General features: G+C 42.1%; 1 protein-coding gene across 1 annotated transcript in view; it reads left to right on the forward strand.

The window, feature by feature from the left end:
- Positions 1 to 21849, forward strand: part of SCYL3 (SCY1 like pseudokinase 3) — a 126043-nt gene that overhangs the window by 95358 nt on the left and 8836 nt on the right. Inside the window, exon 10 of the mRNA XM_073592827.1 lies at positions 19381 to 19548. Coding sequence (XP_073448928.1) covers positions 19381 to 19548 — 168 coding nt within the window. The remainder of the gene's footprint in view (positions 1 to 19380; positions 19549 to 21849) is intronic.

Raw genomic sequence — 21849 nt, forward strand, 5'->3', positions numbered from 1 at the left:
TGCTGAAGCAGATTGGATCATGCTTTGTTTTTTTTTTTTTTCCCCCCTTCCTCTGAAATAACTGTGGGCTCCTCCTCCTCCCTCCTCCGTCCCGTTGCTAGTAATTTGCCCTGTGAGGAGGGAGAGAGCCACTGATCTTAGGCACAGCTCTGGATCGAGATTGGGCTTGGGTTAGTAAAACGGGGGGGGGGGGGGGGGGGGGATTGGCTGGCATAATGCATTAAAGTGTTACTAAACCCAGAACCCTGCAATCACTATAGCTGGTCTCCCACATATGTACAATGAACATATGTGTATATTAATACACTTTAAGCAGTCTGTGAAAAGTGGTCCGTGCAAAAGTAAATGGTGAAAAAATATATGTAAAGGTGAATCTTCAGTGTTCCCCACTTTCCTCTGTATCACCCAATTGTGCTTGCACTCACCGGAGCGCCCCACCCCTACAGGGGTAACAGGCGTAGTGGATGTGTTCCAAAGGTGGTATACTTCTCTTTCGTGGGGTATCCCCTCAAATCCGTGCAGCTGTATTCCACCTCTCCAGGAGCGGCATTAAGGATCTCCACCGACGGGCGTTCCCATATGTAGGGTAAAAAGGATGAGCCTCATAGCGTGAATCCGTGGAACCAAAGTATTATTTTATTAAAAAATTGTTCTTATATAAAATCTAAATGGAGCTACAATGCTCCATTGCTGTAAACCAAATGACACTTCCGCGATCGCCGGCGTGGTAAGAGCTTGCGTTCCACAGCCAGGCTAGCAGAAACCGGAAGTTCAAACAAGGAAGTGCATAGTGCGTGCCAAGTAAGTCCTGCATTGTAGCTCCTTTTTTAGATTTTATATGAGAACGGATGCACGGATTCGATTGCAAGCACAATTTGGTGATACAGAGGAAAGTGGGGAACACTGAAGATTCACCTTTACATTTATTTTTTCACCATTTACTTTTGCAGGGACCACTTTTCACAGACTGCCTAAAAGTGTATTAATATACACATATGTTCATTGTACATATTTTTGGGACTTAATATTTTTGATTGGCACTTGTCACTTTAATATTTATTTTTTGTGCAGATTAGCACTGTTTTTTTTTTTTTTATTTTAATATATTTGTTTTTTTTTTTGCTTATTTGAGTTGACAAAAATTTTATATATATATATATATATATATATATATATTTACATATCCTTGGTGTCCATTATATATATATTTTTTGGCACGGAACACTCATCTTTATTGTATGTAATGTATACATAGTTTTTATTATTTATTTTGATTAGTTGAACACCCACAGCCGTTTTTTTATTGTAGATACTTTTTACGTTTACTACACTTTTGTCTTTTTAGTATTGCATTATGTTGCACCTAACACTCAATATTTTTTGTGAAGCTCATTGAAGCATATGCGATTTTTACTTTTATATTTTTTTGCGTTGAATTTGTGTGTGTGTATATGCACATCTTTACCATATAATTTATTTTATTCACTTTTGTCTGTTTTTTGTGTAGGGGTTTATATACACCTTTATCACTTTTTCACCTCGCATGTTGAGTCAGTAAACTTTATAATAGTGGATTGGATTCATATATATTTATACTCATTATTTGAACAGCGCCTTTTCCCCTGAATAGAGTTTTTTGTTTCCTATGACCCCTTAATTAGGGGGACTGCAGTTCTACTTTCCCTAAGAGTGGATTTTTTGTGTTTCTATTTATTTGTCCTAAACCATGGATCATTTGAATCATGTCATATTATTTAGACTAAATAAAAATTTCCCCCTTTATGAGTGGAATTGCATCAAAACCTCTTATTTCACAGATGTAATATTAATTTTAAATACAAACAATTCTCACTTTTTGGATTCTAAAACAAAACATTCCTGCGTTTATATAAGGTTGTCTAATTGGGCATTCCTATGCACAAGAGATCAGTGCAGTTACATTTAGAGCTCATTCACACCACCAGCATGTATTGATGTGTGTTGTGCTAAGCAGACCAATCAATTTGCATATGCCCGCAATGCGTCCTGCACATTTTTTTTTTTTTATACAACATACAAGGGTGTTCACTATTCTACACTGTGCAGTATGTGTGTCAGGTTGCAACGAACATACATTGTGCATTGCTGCATGTTGTGGTAATGATGGCATGTACATATAATGCATTCAGTTTATAAGTGAAGGTTTTGATAAGTTTTGTATTCATTTACCTTCTTTTGCTACAAACTATAAACCTAAAATAAATCAAAATTAGTCATAATTTCTAAATCCATTCCAACACATCTGATTACCTTCATTCAATTCCACAAAATTGTTCAAAGCATTTAAAATTCCATTATTGAAAAACTATAATTTGATCAGAAAATCAAAATAATTTCATTGTGCAATTAGATTGATATATGTACATTAAGCACAAAACAGAGTCTTGAATAAGAGGTCATTCAAGCTGAACTCCAGGAATTCAGCCACTTTTATAAATGTGCAGGCACACTATAAGTCCAGTAAGTTACATGCCTCCTAGTGGGCTTATCTCTTTAATTTAATTTTTGATCTGACAGTTATATGGCGCTCCTTCCGGGGCTCTAAAAGAAGAGATGCTGTGTTTTCACACACGTTATCTCTATTCTCTCTCACACCGCATCTCTGCCTGCCTCTCCACTCTGCTGCCCATTTACAGAAGCCTTTGCATTATGTGAATGAGTTCATAAAATATAAACGCTTCTGTGAATGGGCAGCAGAGGGGAGGGGTGAGCATAGCAGCTGCATGCGACTCGGCAGCTAAAGGAGCTGAGACAAAGTCCAGCATCAGAGTTCTGGAACTTTAGTGATGGCGATCTATCCAAAGCTCCATAAAACTGTCAGATGTAAATTAAAGACCGAAGTCCAAAGGATGGCATGCACCTCTTTAGACTTAAGCCTTGCACACATGGTGTACACATGGGACAAAATCAGCCGGTTCGGCAGGAATGTTTGACTTTTGGGCCATGTGTATAGCTGTCTGTTCTACAGAAGCCGATCTCGCGACACGGCCAATGGCTGCAAGCACTTATCAGTGTGGTCTGGGGGGTGGGGAGGAGGTAGGCAGGGAGTCCCCCTGTCAGAACACAAAGGTACAGTGCGGGAGATCGCCACACTAACTGCTTTTTTTTTTTTTTTTCTTTTCCATTCAGTCCAGAGTTGAATGAAAAAAAAAAAAAGCTGTGTGTCTATCTGGCTTCAGTCTAGAGAATATGACCAGTCTGCACCAATATGAGTAATTCACATTAATCCTCTTTAACCCAACAGCTGTATTGGAAATACCTGGAGGTGTTTAATATTTTTCTAAAGATCTATAAGGACTTGCATCATTCATTAAATTCCTTATTTTGTTTTTTAGTACAAAAACTGGACGCAAATAATAATGAGTAATGAGTTTGTGTCACTTGCCTTATTCTTACTCCTGCAACACTGAAGATGTTTAACACTTTAGTAGGTATGAAAATTGAAGATCCTCTTTAAAGATTATGACTGCACAGTTGTAATGCACTAGACACTTTATGCATAAGGACGCTTGTGTGCACCAGACACTTCATGTGGAAAAATCTGCAGTGGATGACTGCATTTATGAATATATAATTGGGTGAAATTGTATATAGGATTAGGAATAAGTTAAGTGGCACAAACAAATTCATTATAACTTGCACATGCAAAAAAATTGGACTTTAGTGAACGGTGCTGGTCCTTTTAAAGCGGTTGTATACCCGCAAACAAAAAAAAAACAACCCCCCCCCCCCCCCCCAAAAAAAAAACCCTGTAAGGCAAAGGCATAATGAGCTAGTATGCACCGCATACTAGCTCATTATGAAATCCTTACCTTAGAAAGAGGTCCCCGCATCGCATCCCGGTCAACTTCAAGGGAGCTGACATTTTCCCCGCTGCGTTTCTTCCGGGTTCGCGGCTCCAGCGATGTGTGTGAGTGGCCAGGGCCGCGATTACATCACTCCTGCGCATGCGCGCTGGAGTCCTCAGTTCCAGCACGATATGCCGGACCTTCGCCACGCATGCGCCGCTGATGTCAGTGGCTGCATGCAGGGTGAATATCTCCTAAACCATGTAGGTTTTGGAGATATTCATTTTACCTACAAATAAGCCTTATTATTTGCTATTAAAGGGGTATACAACCACTTTAACTAGCGCTGTATAGATCTTTATAAAAATGTTAAACACCTTGTTGGACTTAACTCATACTATGAGTGCACATTTATCAAAGTGTATGAGTTCCCGGAGTTCATCTTTAAGAGCATTGGGATCTGTACAGTAATTATGCAGAAATAATTTGCAGGCATGTTGATGATAAACAGGATGACTTCTGTCTATTGATACATTTTTGGTTTACAAAATATCTTGGGGTACAGCATGGTGTGGATTATAAAGTGGGATGTATTAAATAGTGATATTTGTATTGAATAGTACTAAAATTAATCTTGGATTTTCCTTTTATAGCCTCGCCTTATCCATCACTAAATTTATCTTATCCATCGCTACAGTCTCCTCCTGATTGGATATAATACACAGAAAATGACAATGTTAGCCCGAGCATCTGTCTAAACTGAGACCTGAATTATAGATGGAAACATTTTTCTACTTCTCATTTTCTTCATCTTCAAGACCACTGATCAGCCCTGGTTAGAAAGGCCTTACAGCTTTGCTCAACAATCGAACACAACCATTAATTGCCTATTACAATTTGTCATGCTTCCTCCTGTGACATTCACCAATGATGCATGGCTTGTAGTGAGACTGACCTGGATTTGTGGTCTATTTCTCTTCATGTTGTCTAGTTTGTCATTGTCCTGCTAGGGTGGTGCTCCATTCTACCATCGCTGTGTGCTCCCTTTTTTTTAATTTATTTATTTTTATTCTCCCCAATACATTTCTTACCGTGGACGAATCCCTTGTACACGTGTTCTGTAACAAACTTTTTATACATTGTGCTATCGGATGCCATGTCAACAAAGTGAATTCTTACAGTGTGTTGTGTGTGGGTTTTTTTTTTTTTTTTTTTTTTTTTTTTTTTATTTTTTTTTTTTATTTCACAAATAGCAGGACATTCCTTACCAATTTATCTTGGCAATTCCATCTTATATTTCCAGTCTGTCAACCCAGAAATGATTATATGATCATCATATTGAAGGGCAAATGTTCACAGATCAAGAAGCCTACCATTTGAAACCCAGACACGGGCCTAAAGATCACTGCCTTGCTTTTTTGGTCATGTTCCTTCCTGTAAAGTCATTTGAAAAACTTTTTTTTTTAAACTTCTGTAGATGGATGAATTCCTCTGTGTCCTCTAATGAATATTACAATGCTGTGTTTTAGAAATTGAATCATATAATTTATTTTATTTTACTACGTTTAAAAAATGTTTTAAAGGAGAAACTTGAAGTTGCAAAAAAAAGGAAACCTGTACATCTATGCTGTTACATCAGTGTGATGCTGCAGTTCTTCTCCCATGTTGGCTCTGTGACCAAGAACTGAGTGATCATAAGACCTCTGAGCAATCACATGATCTCTCAGTTCTCCGTCTTGGAGCCAAGAACAGTAGCTGTCAGTCTCTGCTCTGCCCTTCCAGTGCTCACTGGCTGGAGGGGGTGCAGCTGGCTCTGGTGTTCACCTGCATGCTGAAAGGCAACACCAGCGTCAAACAGCTTTGCGGATCCTTCCAGAGCCTAGAGTGGCTCTGTGATGTAAGCTGACAGCAGTCTTTAGCCCGCTGTCAGCTGATTCTGGGTCACAGAAATGCAAAAGTGCACTCCTGTGACCCGCAAGAGAAGTAGGGCCAAAAAAAGCATTGACCCATACTTCAACATCTCCATCACATTTTGTCACTTTAGTATCCACTTTTAAGTTCATGACCTTTTTTCTGTAAAAAATAGTGATGTTTTCATGGTTATGACATACTTCTCATTACCTTTTTTGTCCTGGCTGTATTATACTGCTGGAACATTCACAAAGAAACGTTTTATGCATATGGACTAAAAAAGTAAACAGTAAAATATATATATATATATATATATATATATAAAATTATAATTATTTTTTTTTTTATAATTCAGTTGGACAATTTTAACAATGTGTGTATTTGTTCTGATAGTTGATCTTGGGTTCAGTGACTACATAGCGGTAATGATTGAGTCTTTTTACATATAAATAAATTCATTTATGAGTTAAATATTGTACTTCTATTCAGGGGCGGACTGACCATTGGGCAGTTCAGGCACTGCCCGAGGGCCGTTTGCCAGTAGGGGGCCCCATGACAGCTTCCACATCAATCTACCCATCAATCACAGCTAGCTGACGGGTAGATCAGGTCCCGAATCCCTGCTAAGAGACTGCAGTGTAAACCGACCTCTCGTGATACACTCCTCCCCACCAGCCCCTCCTTCTCTCCCGTCCACCCCAGGTGCTTGTATTTGTCATCGCCTCGGAGGGACGAGAAGAGAGGGGCCGTTAGGGAGGAGTGCATCATGAAAGGTCTGTGTACAGCTGCTTCCCGTGCTACTCTGCATCTAGGAAGGAAAGTGCAGAAGCTTGTATGCTGTCCTGTGCTTAAGCGTGTACCAATGTATAGTTGTCACTTACTTCCATGTAACTCTCACAGTCCTCCCCCCCGCATGGTCTCCCCCTGTGCCCTCCACCTTCCCACAGTGTCCCCCTGTGCCCTCCACCTTCCCACAGTGTCCCCCTGTGCCCTCCACCCACCCACAGTGTCCACTTGTTTCCTTCACCCACAGTGTCCCCTAACCCCCCCTAGTGTCCCCTAGTGCCCTCCACCTCCTGTGCCCCCCACAGTGTCCCCCTGTGCCTTCCATCCCCCCACGGTGTCTCCCTGTGCTTTCCATCCCCCCCAAAGTGTCCCCCTGTGCCCTCCTCCCACCCAGTGTGTCCCCCTGTGCCCTCCTCCCACCCAGTGTGTCCCCCTGTGCCCTCCTCCCACCCAGTGTGTCCCCCTGTGCCCTTCAGCCCCCCACGGTGTCTCCCTGTGCCCTCCACGGTGACCCCCTGTGCCCTCCACCCGCCACAGTGGCCTCCACCCACCCACCACAGTGACCCCCTGTGCCACCCACTCAGTGTCCCCCTGTGCCCTCTACCCCCCCCCCCCCACAGTGACCCCCCTGTACCACCCACCCACAGTGTTCCCCTGTGCCCTCCACCCACCCCCCACAGTGACCCCCTGTGCCACCCACCCCCCACGGTGTCCCCCTGTGCCCTTCAGCCCCCCCCACGTTGTCCCCCTGTGCCCTTCACCCCCACGGTGTTGCCCCCCCCCGATGGCTACCCTGAGAGACACTGCTGAGTCTGGAGGATCCCAGTGCTCTACTGTGTGCCCTGTGTTTTGGTTTGTGCCCTGATTTTTGCCCTACTGCGTCCCCCATGGCCTGTGATGTGCCCTGCTGTGTATACCCTGATGTGTCCTACTATGTGCCCCTTGCCCTGTGATGTGCCCCGTGCCCTGCTGTGTACCGCCTGTTGTGCTCTACTGTGTGCCCCATGCCCTGTGATGTGCGGTGTACTCCCTGATGTGTCCTACTGTGTGCCTCATGCCCTGTGATGTGTCCTACTGTGTACCACCTAATGTGTCCTGTTCCCAATGATGTGCCCTACTTTGTGCTCTGCTGTGTGCCCTATGTGCCACATGCTCTGTGATGTGTGGCATGCCCTGCTTTGTACCTCCTGATGTGCTCTGTACCCCCTGTGATGTACCATGCTGTGCTCAATAATGTGCCCTGCTGTGTACAGCATAATAAACCCTGCTGTGTGCCCCTGATGTGTCCTACTGTGTGCCCTGTGATGTGCCCCATGCCCTGTGATGTGCTCAGTGCCCTGCTGGGTGTCCTCCTGTGTGCCTTGTAATGTGCTCTACTGTGTGCCCCATGCCCTGTGATGTGCTCAGTGCCCTCCTGTGTGCCCCTTGCCCTGTGCTCTGCTGTGTGACATGTGATGTGCCTTACTGTGTGCCTCATGATTTATGTAGGTGGGGCTTTGTGTAGGTGTGGTTTGCGCATGGGCGGGGACACAGGGGGCCTCATGATCTTCTATTGCCCGGGGGCCCCATGAGTTGTCAGTCTGCCCTTGACTCCTATTGTAAAACTGCTTCGTTGGTGATAATGGAATAGAAGATGATTTTCACTGTTTATAATTGCTAGAGAGATTTGTATTTTTTCAACACTACCTAGTAATTGCTGTGAAGCTAGCCATACACTCTACAATTGATTGTATAACCTCCTTTAAATAAAAAAAAATGTATGTAATACAAGGACCTACCTAAACAATCTACATACAATTTGCATCCAATCAGGCAGGCCCTTGTCCTACTAAAAATTTTGTTAAGTCTAAAATAAATTATGCAATTGGATCTAAATGTGTATGGTCAGCTTTATTGCTGCATAGATACTTTTTTTTTCTACTTTACATTTGTGTCATTGACTGCCTAGGGTTTGGTTTTACTGGTATTGAAATGGGAGAAAAATGTGTGCATGTGTGTTAGCTCTTGTTAGAAATGGTGCAGGGATTTTATTGCAAAAATTTTCCTTTTTCTCTGGGGTGAAGGCCTCCTTTAACTGCTGGCTGGGCTGCGCGAATCGCCGTAGCTGTACGTCGGGCCCTTTTAATAGCTATAGCAAGCGCATGCGCCGCCAGAGCCAATGCAGGTGGCGGGCAGCTGTGATGTCTACCGGCCACTTGCGATCGCTCTACAGAGAGCCAGTATGAGAATCTGTCAATGTAAACAAACAGATCCCCATTCTGACAGGGGAGAGAGATAGTCTGTTCCTAGTGATCAGGAACAGCGATCTCTCTACTCCCAGTCAGTATACTCCCCCCACAGTTAAACACCTCCCTAGGGAACACGTAACCCCTTGATTGCCCCCTAGTGTTAACCCCTTACCTGCCAGTGCCATTTATACAGTGATCAGTGGATATTTTTTAACTCTGATCACTATAGTAATGTCACTGGTCCAAAAAGTGTCAAGTGTCCGATCTGTCCGCCGTTAGAAATTGCTAATCGCCACCATTACTAGAAAAAAAAAAAAAAATACAAATATTAATAATTAAAATGCCATAAATCTATCCCCTATTTTGTAGATGCTATAACTTTTGCGCAAACCAATCAATATACGCTTATTGCGTGTTATTTTTTTGGTAAATATAAAAAAGTAGAAGAATACATATTGGCCTAAACTGATTTTTGTTTTTTTGGGTTTTTTTTGTTTTTTTAATTTTGGGATATTTTATTATAGTAAAAAGTAAAACCTTTTTTTTTTTTTCTAAATTTTTTTTTTTTTTTTTTTTTTGTTTATAGCGCAAAAAATAAAAACCGCAGAAGTGATCAAATACCACCAATATGTTTGTGTAAAGCGTTGCATGACCGCGCAATTGTCAGTTAAAGCGACGCAGTGCTGTATCGCAAAAAAATGGCCTGGTCATTAAGGGGGTAAATCTTTCCAGGGCTGAAGTGGTCAAATATTAGTCACAGGATTAATATTTACCCAATGAAGAGGGGCATATAGCTTTAAATGATGTCAAAACCTGGCTTGTTTGCTTAAATAAGGGCGTTGTTGGAAATATCAGGTTTAGGGGCTAAGGGGCGATTTTCCCATTACTTTGGATAGACTTCCTCTCTCTTCCTGTTTTGTCTCTGGGACAGAAAATTAGAGGAACTCAACGAGACAGACGAGAAAAAAAAAAAAAACTGCAGTGGACTGCACCAATTTTAAATGAAATTGCATGCAATGCTAAACAATAAGGGCTCATGCACACTGCATCTCAAAGAAGCTGCTCCTATAGGCTTTTGCACTTTTTTGAGCTCATTTTTTTTTCTGCCTAGAAACTCCCCTCCATGTTAGCCAATGTGTACATGCACACTATGGCTTTTTCAAGAGTTTACAGACAGGACCCCCCCCCCCCACCACCACCACCAAACTCACATTTTTAAAGGGAGCTTTCGAGCAGAAAAGACGCCTAAGTGCCCAAAAACATGCGAAAAAGCATTAAGAAGCTCGAAAATGCACCAAAAAAAACCCGATAAAATAAGCTGAGGGGATGGTTTGTGAAAAAGAATGCTTATGCTCGACGAAGCTCAATAAAAATGCACAAAAGAGAACAAAAAACACAAGCTTCTTCAAGCTTTATGCAGAGAAATACAAGCTCAAATGCCTGTAAAAGCAGGTTTTTTTTCTTTTTTTGAGCTGCAGTGTGCATGAGCCCAAATTGCTAATGGAACGAAGACTGCATGTGCATATAGTTCATAGTCATATAGTCTGTTTTTATATAGAAGTTTACTACTAAAGAAAACATTTTCAAATCAGCTAAATATTTAAAGAGTGTGTTCATATTCCTGATATGCATCTGTGGTACCATGTACTTGTGTTAAAGAGTATGCTGTTCTCTTTGTACTGCTTCCTTTTGTGTGAAATACCTGGTGATCCTGGCAGTCCCTCTGCTTTTCGGTTTCAAACTAACCATGCTAGGCATGAGAGCACATCCATCCCAGTGTGGACAGTTTTTTAGCTGTGCTGGGAGTACAGCTTGCCTTTCTTTCGCTGCCCCCCCTCCCCCATTTCTCCTCCTGCTGACACGCTGCTCTGCAGTCTCCACTCCCACCTCTGTGAACCCTGAGAAGCGGCTGAGAACAGAGGTCATGTGATCACTTATACAACATTTAGAAAAGGTATTCATAATGTTTTTTCTATATCCATTAATGTTTTGTCTTGCATTTAAACTGAATGGGTGGTTTTATGAGGCAAGGATTTACATATACATTAACACTTGCAGTCCACAAATTGCAACCTAGCAGAGAGATTTTTTTTTTACAGACTCAAACTGTACTGTGGAATTAGCAAGAGGTATGGGATTATAGACTTGACTAATGAATGACTGACTTAAGATGGCCAAGCACTTCTAGATTTGCAAACAAACATTGATACAAAAATTTAGTACATTCGATGACTTGACTAATGTCGTTTTAACGTACTTCCAAAATCAAAATGTTAAAATAAAATAAAATTTTGAACGATTGGACTTTCCTGAACAAAAACCACATACACTGTTAGAAATTAGTGTGAGAGAAAATTTCAATTCTGCTTCTTTGAATTTTCTTGTTTCTGTGGTTGAAAATTAATGTTGATTTGAACCCACTAATGAAAGAAAATCAATGGACATTCTTAAAACCAAATATTTCAAAATAAATTCTACTAGCATAGTTCCAGCTTTAGAGGGCAAAATGTTCCCCCTTTTCTTCCTCCTAATAGATATGAAACCATCTAAATTAACACAGGTTGCCAAGTATACAGACAGTGGTGTTCTTTCCCATTAGAAGACTGGGCATCTCTATTTCATGAAATCTTACACAAGTTTCTATGGTGTATAAACTTTCATATAAAAGGCTTTTAAATGATTTTGGGATCTGTCCAGTTCTGATTATTTTCTTATTTATGTTTTGCTAACCCCCCCCCCAACAAACTGGTATGGGCCCTCTCTCTAGACTAGTGGGCCTAAGAAACCCATTCCAGACTGTACTCTGGTTTGTTCCTGCCAGCTCAGTCATGGATTTCTATTAACCACTTCAGCTCCAGAAGGTCGCCCCCCCCCCCCCCCCCCCCCCTCATGACCAGGCCATTTTTTGTGATACGGCACTGCATTACTTCAACTGACACTTGCGCGGTTGTGTGACGCTGTACACAAATAAAATTGATGTCCCCCCCCCCCAAATAGAGATTTCTTTTGGTGGTATTTGATAACCTCTGCAGTTTTTGTATTTTTTGCGCTATAAACTGAACTAGACCAACAATTTTGAAAAAAAAACAAACTATTTTTTACTTTCTGCTTTAAAACATAGTTGCATAGTAGGCGAGGTTGAAAAAAGACCATCAAGTCCAACCTATGTGTGTGATTTTATGTCAGTATTACATTGTATATTATCCCTGTATGTTGTGGTCGTTCAGGTGCCTATCTAATAGTTTTTGGACATTATCAATGCTCCCTGCTGAAACCACCGCCTGTGGAAGAGAATTCCACATCCTAACCGCTCTTACAGTAAAGAATCCTCTACGTAGTTTAAGGTTAAACGGATTTTCTTCTAATTTTAGTGAATGGCCGCGTGTCTTATTAAATTCCCTTACGCGGAAAAGTTTTATCCTTATTGTGGGGGCACCAGTACGGTATTTGTACATTGAAATCATATGCCGTCTCAAGCGTTTCTTCTCCAGAGAGAATAAGTTCAGTGCTTGTAACCTTTCCTCATAACTAATGTCCTCCAGTCCCTTTATTAGTTTTGTAGCCCTTCTCTGGTCTCTCCCCAGTTTCAGCACATCCTTCCTGAGGACTGGTGCCCAGAACTGGACAGCATAATCCAGGTGCGGGAGGACCAGAGTCTTGTAGAGCAGGAGAATCATCGTTTTATCTCTGGAGTTAATCCCCTTTTTAATGCATGCCAATATTCTGTTTGCTTTGCTTGCAGCAGCTTAGCATTGCATGCCATTGCTGAGCCTGTCATCTACTAGAACCCCCAGGTCCCTTTTCCATCCTAGATTTCCCCAGAGGTTCATCCCCCCCCAGTGAGTAGATTGCATTCATATTTTTTCCACCCAAATGCATTATTTTGCTTTTTTTTTTTTTTTTTTTTTTTTTCTTTTACATTAAACCTCATTTGCTATGCAGTTGCCCACCCCATTAATCTTGTTCAGATCATCTTGCAAGGTTTCCACATCCTGCAGAGAAGTTGGTGCCCTGCTTAGCTTAGCTCAATCTCTGCATTTGCAGACGATACTGTTTATCCCATCCTCCAGATCATTTATGAATAAATTAAATAGGATTGGTCCCAGGACAGAACCCTGGGGACCCCACTTTCCACCCCGGACCCTTCTGAGTACTCCCCATTTATCACTATCCTCTGAACTCGCCCCTGTAGCCAGTTTTCAATCCATGTACTCACTCTATGGTCCATGTCATCAGACCTTACTTTGTACAGTAAACATTTATGGAGAACTGTATCAAATGCTTTTGCAAAATCCAGATACACCACATCTACGGCCCTTCCTTTATCTAGATGGCAGCTCACCTCCTCATAGAAGGTTAATAGATTTGTTTGGCAAAAACTATTGATTACTACTAATGATACCGTTGTCATTGCTAAGCTCTTGTATATAGTCCCATATCATCCCCTCCAAGAGCTTGCATACAATTGATGTTAGGCTAACTGGTCTGTAATTCCCAGGGATGTATCTTGGCCTTTTTAAAATATTTGTATCTTGTACCTTTTTTAAATATTGGTGCTACATTGGCTTTTCTCCAATCAGCTGGTACCATACCAGTCAGACTGTTCTTAAAAATTAGGCACAACGGTCAGTTCCTTAAGGACCCTCGGGTGTAAGCCATCTGGTCCCACTGACTTACCGTATTTATCGGCGTATAACACGCACTGGCGTATAACACGCACCCCAAGTTTAGGAGGGCATTTTAAGGAAAAAACTTTTAGGAGGGAAGTTTAAGGGAAAAAAAGCTTACATTTAAATGCCCATCATTGCAGCCTTGCCCCAGTGCAGCCTTGCCCCAGTGCAGCCTTCCCCAGTGTCCACTGCAGCCTTATCCCAGTGCAGCCTTGCCCCAGTGCAGCCTTGCCCCAGTGCAGCCTTGCCCCAGTGCAGCCTTGCCCCAGTGCAGCCTTGCCCCAGTGCAGCCTTGCCCCAGTGCAGCCTTGCCCCAGTGCAGCCTTGCCCCAGCGCAGCCTTGCCCCAGCGCAGCCTTGCAGCTCGCAGTTTGAAAATGGCGCTGCTCCCCTGCGATCCCCTGCGATCCTGAGCTTCAAAATCGCCGACCGCGATTTGAAAATGGCGCTGAAATACACAGAGCCGGTCCTCGGCGGCTCTCGTTCCCTTTCGGCTCCACGCGTAGTCCCGCCCAGGATGGGCATGACTGTGAGCGGAGCTATCCGAACCTAGCCGAGTACACTCGGCTAGGTTTGGGCGGCGCTCGAGTGAAGCCGAAAGTGGCCGAGAAGAGCCGAGGACCGGCTCTGTATTTCGGCGCTGGCGGCGCCATTTTTAAATTGCGGTCGGCGATTTTGAAGCTCAGGATCGCAGGGGATTGGCGTATAACACGCACCCGCGATTTTCCCCTGATTTTAAGGGGAAAAAAGTGCGTGTTATACGCCGATAAATACGGTATGTTAAGTTTCTCAAGTCTGCTTCTAATTTTATCCTCTGTTAACCATGAAGGTGCTTCAATTGTCATGTCATGAGGATAAACCTTGCAGTTTTGGTTACTGAAGCCCCCTGTTTCCCTTGTGAAGACTGAGGAGAAGAATATATTCAAAACCTTCACCATCTCACCATCCTTTGTAACCAGATTTCCTTCATCAATCTTTATGGGGCCAATATGATCTTTCCTCCATCTTTTACTATTTATGTACTGTTTCTTGGGATTTTTTTACTCTCCTCCACTATGTGCCTTGCATGTTCTATCTTAGCCGCCCTGATTGCACCCTTACATTTCTTGTTGCATTCTTTGTAAAGTTGGAATGCTGATGACCACTCAGCCTTGTATTTTTTGAAGGTCTTCTCCTTTGCTTTTATATGCATTCTTACATTGAAGTTAAGCCACCCAGGACTTTTATTCTCTTTTTAATTAATTTCCTATTGGGATGCACTGGCTAATACCCTTATTTAATATGCTCTTAAAGCATACCCATTTTTACTTCATGTTCTTTGTTCCTAAGATTTTATCCCATTTTTAGTATCTTCTAGCAAGGATCGTAGTTTATGTAAGTTGGCTCTTTTGAAAATTCAGTGTCTTTTTATTCCCCTTATGTTTCCTATTTGTGTGATTTTATACTGAAACTAATTGACCTGTGATCGCTGTTTCCTAAATTGCCCCGTATTTCCACATCCGTGATCAGGTCTGTATTGGTAATTGGTAGGTCTAGTAACGCTTTGTTTCTAGTTGGTGCATTTACCATCTGACCCATGAAATTGTCCTGCAAGACATTTAGGAACTGGCGAGCCTTAGATGAATGCTCGATTCCTGCCACCCAGTCTATGTCTGGATAATTAAAATCCCCCATTATAATGACACTTCCCATCCTTGCCGCTAATCCAGATTGTGATAAGAGGTCCGCCTCCTCCCTCTGGTTAGGGGGCCTATAGCATACTCCCAGTATTACTTTCCCCTTAGTTTACTCCTTTTAGCTCTATCCATAAGGATTCCACCTCCTCCCTTGCTCGATTAGTGATGTCGTCTCTCACATTCACTTGTACATCGTTTTTTATATACAAGCATACCCCTCCCTCTTTTTTACCCTCTCTATCCCTGCGATATAGGGAATACCCTTGAATGGTTGCCAGGCAATCAGGAGAGCTGTTGAACCAAGTCTCTGAAATGCCTACAAAATCTAAATCCTCCTCGTACAAGTAGCTCTAGTTCTCCCATCTTGTCTGCCAGACTCCTGGCATTGGAGAACATGCTATGTAGTTTAGACCGGTCGAATACTATCTCCTTATTGGGTGTTCTGAGGTTGCAAATAGGGCTTGTTACTGTACTTACCTCGGGTTGAGGTGCTTAAATCAACCTACCACTAATGCCCCCAATACTACCTTCTGGAATTTGTTCGGCGCTGACTATCTCTACTTCTGGACCCCCCCCCCCCCAGTTGCCTAGTTTAAAAGCCCCTCTAACTTTTCTTCCATCTTCATCAGATCTGTACCCTCCTCATTTAGGTACACTCCGTCCCTTCTATAGAGCTGGTAATCGACTGAGAAGTCGGTCCAGTTCTCCAGGAATCCAAGCCCCTCCTTTCTACACCAGCTCCTCAGCCACTTGTTTACTTCTCTAATCTCCCTCTGCCTTTGTGATGTGGCTCAAAGTACCGGTAGTATTTCTGAGAAAACTACCTTGGAAGTCCTTTTCCTCAATTTAGCTCCTAAGTCCCTAAAATCGTTTTTCAGGACACTCTATCTACCTGACTTTGTCATTGGTGCCAACGTGTACCATGAGAGCCGGGTTTTCCCCAGCCCCTCCCAGTAATCTGTCCACCAGATCCGTGATGTGCCGAACCCGAGCGCCCGGTAGACAACATACAGTTCGGTGCTTCAGGTCTTTGTGATAGATTGCCCTCTCTGTCTTTCTAAGAATTGAGTCCCCTACCACCAGAATCTGTCTTTCCTTTCCCTTGGCTTTTCTCCCACCCTCACTGGAGGAGTTATTCCCTGGCAGCTAGGGGAGTCATTCGGCTCAAGCAATGCTGTTCCTTGACTGGTTTCACCAATGTCACTCAACGGGGCATACATATTGGGATGTTCCAGCTCGGAACCGGCCTCCCTGGCACTTTCCCCTCTATTCTTCTTGACTGTCGCCCATCTACTCTGCTTTGGTGCCTGCCCTTCATCTCCACCCACCTCTGTGCTGACCCCTGCTGGGTACGATCCCAACTCTCCTTTAGTATAGAGTGTCTTCTCAGTATTGACAGTTGCTTCCCTAGATTCAGAACCTGGGCTTTCAGGGAAACATTGTGCTTACATTTTGCACAGCAGTATTCGCCCTCGATCGGATGATCAAAGAACGCATACATGCCGTAAGATGTACACAAAGTCGCATCTCCACACCCGCGCATACATGCTGCAAGATGTACACCAAGTCGCATCTCCACACCTGCCGGGCATTGTACCTACTAATTTATTGGGGATTTGGGGTTATACCCTGTCCAAATTAACTAACAACTAGCTTCCTGACACTAATACTCAACAATACACAAGCACTCGCAGCCCAGGTGCACTCACAATACTCAAAATACACAGGTACTCACTCACAATACACACAATACTCAGTTATTCCCACTACACACAATGCTCAGGTACTCAATAAATTAAAAAAAAAAAATCTACTTTCTTCATCAATTTAGGCCAATATGTATTTTGCTACATACGTTTTGGTTAAAAAAAAAATATCAATAGGCATAAATTGATTTGCGCAAAAGTTTTATAGTGTCTATAAACTATGGGATATTTTTATGGAATTTTTACTAGTAATGGCAGCGATCAGCGACTTATAGCGGGACCGCAACATTGTGGTGGACGAATCGGACACCAAGTGATACTTGGGGACCAGTAACACCAATACAGTGATCAGTGCTAAAAAAAATATATACGGTCACTGCACTAATGACACTGGCAGGGAAGGGGTTAACATCAAAGGGTAAATGTGTCCCTAGGGAGTGCTTTTCTAACTGTGTGGGGATGCTTTAACTGTGGAAAGACAGAGATCCGTGTTCCTGCTTAGCAGAAACACAAGATCTGTCTTTGGACCTGCTGATTGGCTCCTGCTGTGTCCAATCACTGTGGGAGCAGGTCGCCTGTGGCGCGCACGTGCCGAAAGCACAAGATCACGTACCTGTATGTGATTTTGCACAGAAGAGCCGCCACCCTGCAGTATATGTATGTGGGCGGTCAGCAAGCAGTTAAACTACCAGATTATGGTAGTCTGTATGTCTGGGAAATTCACATGTCTGTTAATAGTCAGGCATGCAGTTTGGTATAAGTTTAGCTGAAATCTGCATCCATTCTTGCCCACCAGCTATTCTGCATACTTATCATTTTAAGTTTTTTTTTAAAAGAAAAAGTTGTGTACTTCTGAAGTGCTGAATCCAAGTGGTAGTAACTTTTCAGAAAATTATGCAAAGATCTTGTGAGCCACAGATGGATTAATGCCTCTAGATTGAGTTCCAATTGCAGATAAGCTGCAAACACTAACCACATTTCATATCATGTGCATACCGAAGATAAATAAATAATTGTGTCTGCGCTGAGAAGTAAATAAAAATAAAAAACAATACGTGCTAAACAAAAAACATCAATACTGCAAAACCTGTAAGTGTCAACAATCAAAAAATTCAATTATAAATGCTAAAAGCAATGATAAGTACAATCCGCCTGTGAAAAAATAAACAAAAGTGCAACATGCAAAAAAGTTAAAAGTCCAGGTGCTGGTTGTATAATAGAGTGTTCACATCTCAATTCAAACCAGTTCATAAATAGCAAACATAAAGTGCAAAAATATAGTGTCCATAAAGATAGGTATTCATCATGCTTATCCTAAATGGTGTACATATTAAAGCATGCTTCCGTGCTCTCCTGTGACCCCCAATCGTGTATGCGCTCACCTCTGAGCGTGTGACACAGTAATTAAACAGTGTCTAAACACACATTGGAGCCATTCCTGGGCTCATATAGGGTATGTTGGTACTGATCTCCACCTCGCTCAGATAACATCAATGGTAACATGTATAAGAAAAAAGAAACTGCATAGCATAATATCGCCAGGGATTTATTAAAAAATCATCATGAACAGTTCCCTTCAGGAGGGTACTCACAATGTGTGGGTGCGTGAGTGCACCATCCTATCCAGAGTATCATATACAGGACCTGAACTTTTAACTTTTTTGCATGTTGCACTTTTGTTTATTTTTTCGCAGGCGGATTGTACTTATCATTGCTTTTAGCATTTATAATTTAATTTTTTGATTGTTGACACTTATAGGTTTTGCAGTATTGATGTTTTTTGTTTAGCACGTATTGTTTTTTATTTTTATTTACTTCTCAGCGCAGACACAATTATTTATTTTTCTTCGGTAGTAACTTTTCACTAGGTTATACCTGCTAAACTGTTGACACAATATCTAATGTTTTGGATTTCACGCGCTGAAAGTCTTCAGGACTTAGGGGGACATTTTAGAAGAATGCACAGAAGGAAAACTAGAACCAAATTGCAGAAACAACCAATCCTTTTTCATTCTGATTGACTGCTGAACGACTGCCATGTCCATTTTTGTTAATGTGTTCTGTATTTTAGCACTATAACTAACCAAGTAGGACATATTGCAGGTGATGATACAAGTTTCTTCTAAATTTAATCCACACAGCATGTGAAGTTTAGTACATTAGGGCAAGTTAATGCTTGGTAGACGTGTGTAAGATGAGGCTGGTGCATAGCTGAGGTTTCTACATCATTTCAGCTCCATTGTTAATATCTAACAAAATTGTAGGTATTGCAGAATGCAAAATGTGCAAGCTTTGTCTATTTGTGTATATGTTTAATCAAACACTGTTTACTAATGTCTTCTATTCACAGAAGAAGCTTAAGTTGGGTTCCCACTACTTAATTTGCAAATGTGTTATATTTGTTAGAATTCAACAATGTCCTTTTTTAAAAAAATTTTTTCATTCCTTACTATAGTGAGATTTCTTAGTGTAATTATATAAATATTTACAATCATGTTCACAAGCAACACTTTCAGTCTTTTTTCAGTCTTTTTTTTTTTTTTCTCTTTTATGTGATCAAACATGTATTCCCCATAGGTTCGCCTGTGCATGGCGCCAATAACCTTGTGCACCAGGCAACATCAAACAGTCTGTCATCAGTACTGGCAAAAAGCAATTTTGCGGTAAACCACAATTCCCTAATTAACACAGATATGAACAGGAAAGAATCCCTAAAGGAGATTTTACAGGATATTTCCATACAAAGTAAGTGCATAAATTATATGTATTGTGCTTGTTTATAGATGCAAAGTATGTTGTATATTTTCTGTAATTCAAAAGAAACTTAAATGTTTACTACACGAGTTAGGCAGGCCAAAGACGGTGTATATTTCTTTCCTGCAACCAATCCTAATATTTTTTAGTTAAAACGCTCAATGACCGCAACGTCTGAAAGTTCAATAGGAATAATCAGAAAACCTCTAAAGGGGAACTACTTGTGACCAGCTGTGCAATGTGGAAAATTTGTTATTACCAAGGATGGCTCTAAGAAATACCCTTGGTAAGGTAAAACCGTAAATATTTGCATTTCAGCTGTATATTTAGCTGCCTTTGCTCTGCAGGGCAACTTATTACTAAAGTGTTTTTAAGCTGTGGAGATCTCTCCTTTGTATGGCTCATGTACACTGGACATTTGCCCAGCTCCTCTGAACTCCTTTTTCTCCTGGCTGGAGAAAAGCAGCTTAAAAAAACGCTCCTAAGATCCCTTTCACACTGGGGCGGTTTGCAGGCGGTATTGCGCTAAAAATACCGCCTGCAAACCGCCCCTAAACAGCCTCCGCTGTTTGTTCAGTGTGAAAGCCCGAGGGCTTTCACACTGAAACGGTGCGCTGGCAGGACGGTGAAAAAAAGTCCTGCAAACCGCTTCTTTGGAGCGGTGTATTCACCGCTCCTAAACCGCTCCTGCCCATTGAAATCAATGGGACAGCGCGGCAATACCGCGGCTATAGCCGCACTGTATGAGGGATTTTAACCCTTTTTCGGCCGCCAGCGGGGGTTAAAACCGCACCGCTTGCGGCCGAATACCGCTGCAAGAACGACGGTACAGCAGCGCTAAAAATAGCGCTGTTGTACCGCCGACACCCCCCACTGCCACAGTGTGAAAGGGGCCTTAAGCTGTGTTTTGGAAATGTGTTTAGGTGTGTCAAGCGCCTGGCCATTAATTTATTAGATTGCTCAGAATAATATCTTATTCTGGCCATTGAAGTTAATAAAAACACCTATCATTTAGACGCATTTACAGGCATTTAGTGTTTTATCTGCTCGAACACTCCTCTCCTGAATGCACAACTGATGTTTTTTTTTTTTTTTCATCCTCTAAACACTCCTCTTCTAATACGCCTGTAAACACCTATGTGTGCATGGCCACATGGGATAACATAGAAGGGCATTTTGAGGCTGAAAAAAAAAAGTTAAATGCCCTTGAAAGCAGGGTTTTCTTATGCCCAGTGTGCATGAAGACATATATACTGCAGAGTGCCACCTTTTGTGCGTTTAAATGTTTACATAAATTCTGTAAAGTAAACACTAGCCATCTGTCCTGGCATATTGTTTTGATATGCAACCCTTCTTGCATAATTATCTAATGGGAAATATTGAGTGAACAGTGGCCAAATTTAGAGATGCATTATATTACCAAAAGTATTGGGACACCTGCCTTTACACGCACAAACATCTCAGTCTTAGTCTGTAGGGTTCAATTTTGAGTTTGCCCATCCTTTGCAGCTATGACAGCTTCAACTCTTCTGGTAAGGCTGTCCACAAGGTTTAGGAGTGTCTATGGGAATGTTTGACCATTCTTGGGCGGCACAGTGGTGTAGTGGTTCTACTGCTAGGCAAAAGTGCTAAAGGTTAGTTGGTTTGAATCCCAACCATGACACCACCTGCCTGGAGTTTGCATGTTCTCCCTGTGCCTGCGTGGGTTTCCTCCAGGTATTCCGGTTTCCTCCCACACTCCAAAGAAATGCTGGTAGGTTAATTGGATCATGTCTAAAAATTGGCCCTAGTATGTATGAATGTGAGTTAGGGACCTTAGATTGTAAGCTCCTTGAGGGTAGGCACTGATGTGAATGTATAATACATATGTAAAGCGCTGTGTAAATTGATGGCACTATATAAGTACCTGAGATGATGATGATGATAAAATAATTCTTCCAGAAGCACATTTGTGAGGTTAGGCACTGATGTGGATGAGAAGGCCTGGCTTAGTCTCTGCTCTAATTTATCCCAAAGGTGTTCTGTCGGTTTGAGATCGGGACTCTGTGCAGGCCAGTCAAGTTCCTCCACCCCAAACTCTGTCATCCATGTCTTTATGGACCTTGCTTTGTGCACTGGTGCACAGTCATGTTGGAACAGGAAGGGGCCATCCCCAAACTGTTCCCACAAAGTTGGGAGCATGAAATTGTCCAATATGCTGATGCCTTAAAAGTTCCCTGGAACTATAAGGCCAAGCCCAACCCCTGAAAAACAACCCCACACCATAATTGCCCCTCCAACAAATGATTTGGA

The sequence above is a fragment of the Aquarana catesbeiana genome, linkage group LG07 (genome assembly GCF_042186555.1).
Source record: "Aquarana catesbeiana isolate 2022-GZ linkage group LG07, ASM4218655v1, whole genome shotgun sequence".
Classification (NCBI taxonomy): Eukaryota; Metazoa; Chordata; class Amphibia; order Anura; family Ranidae; genus Aquarana; species Aquarana catesbeiana.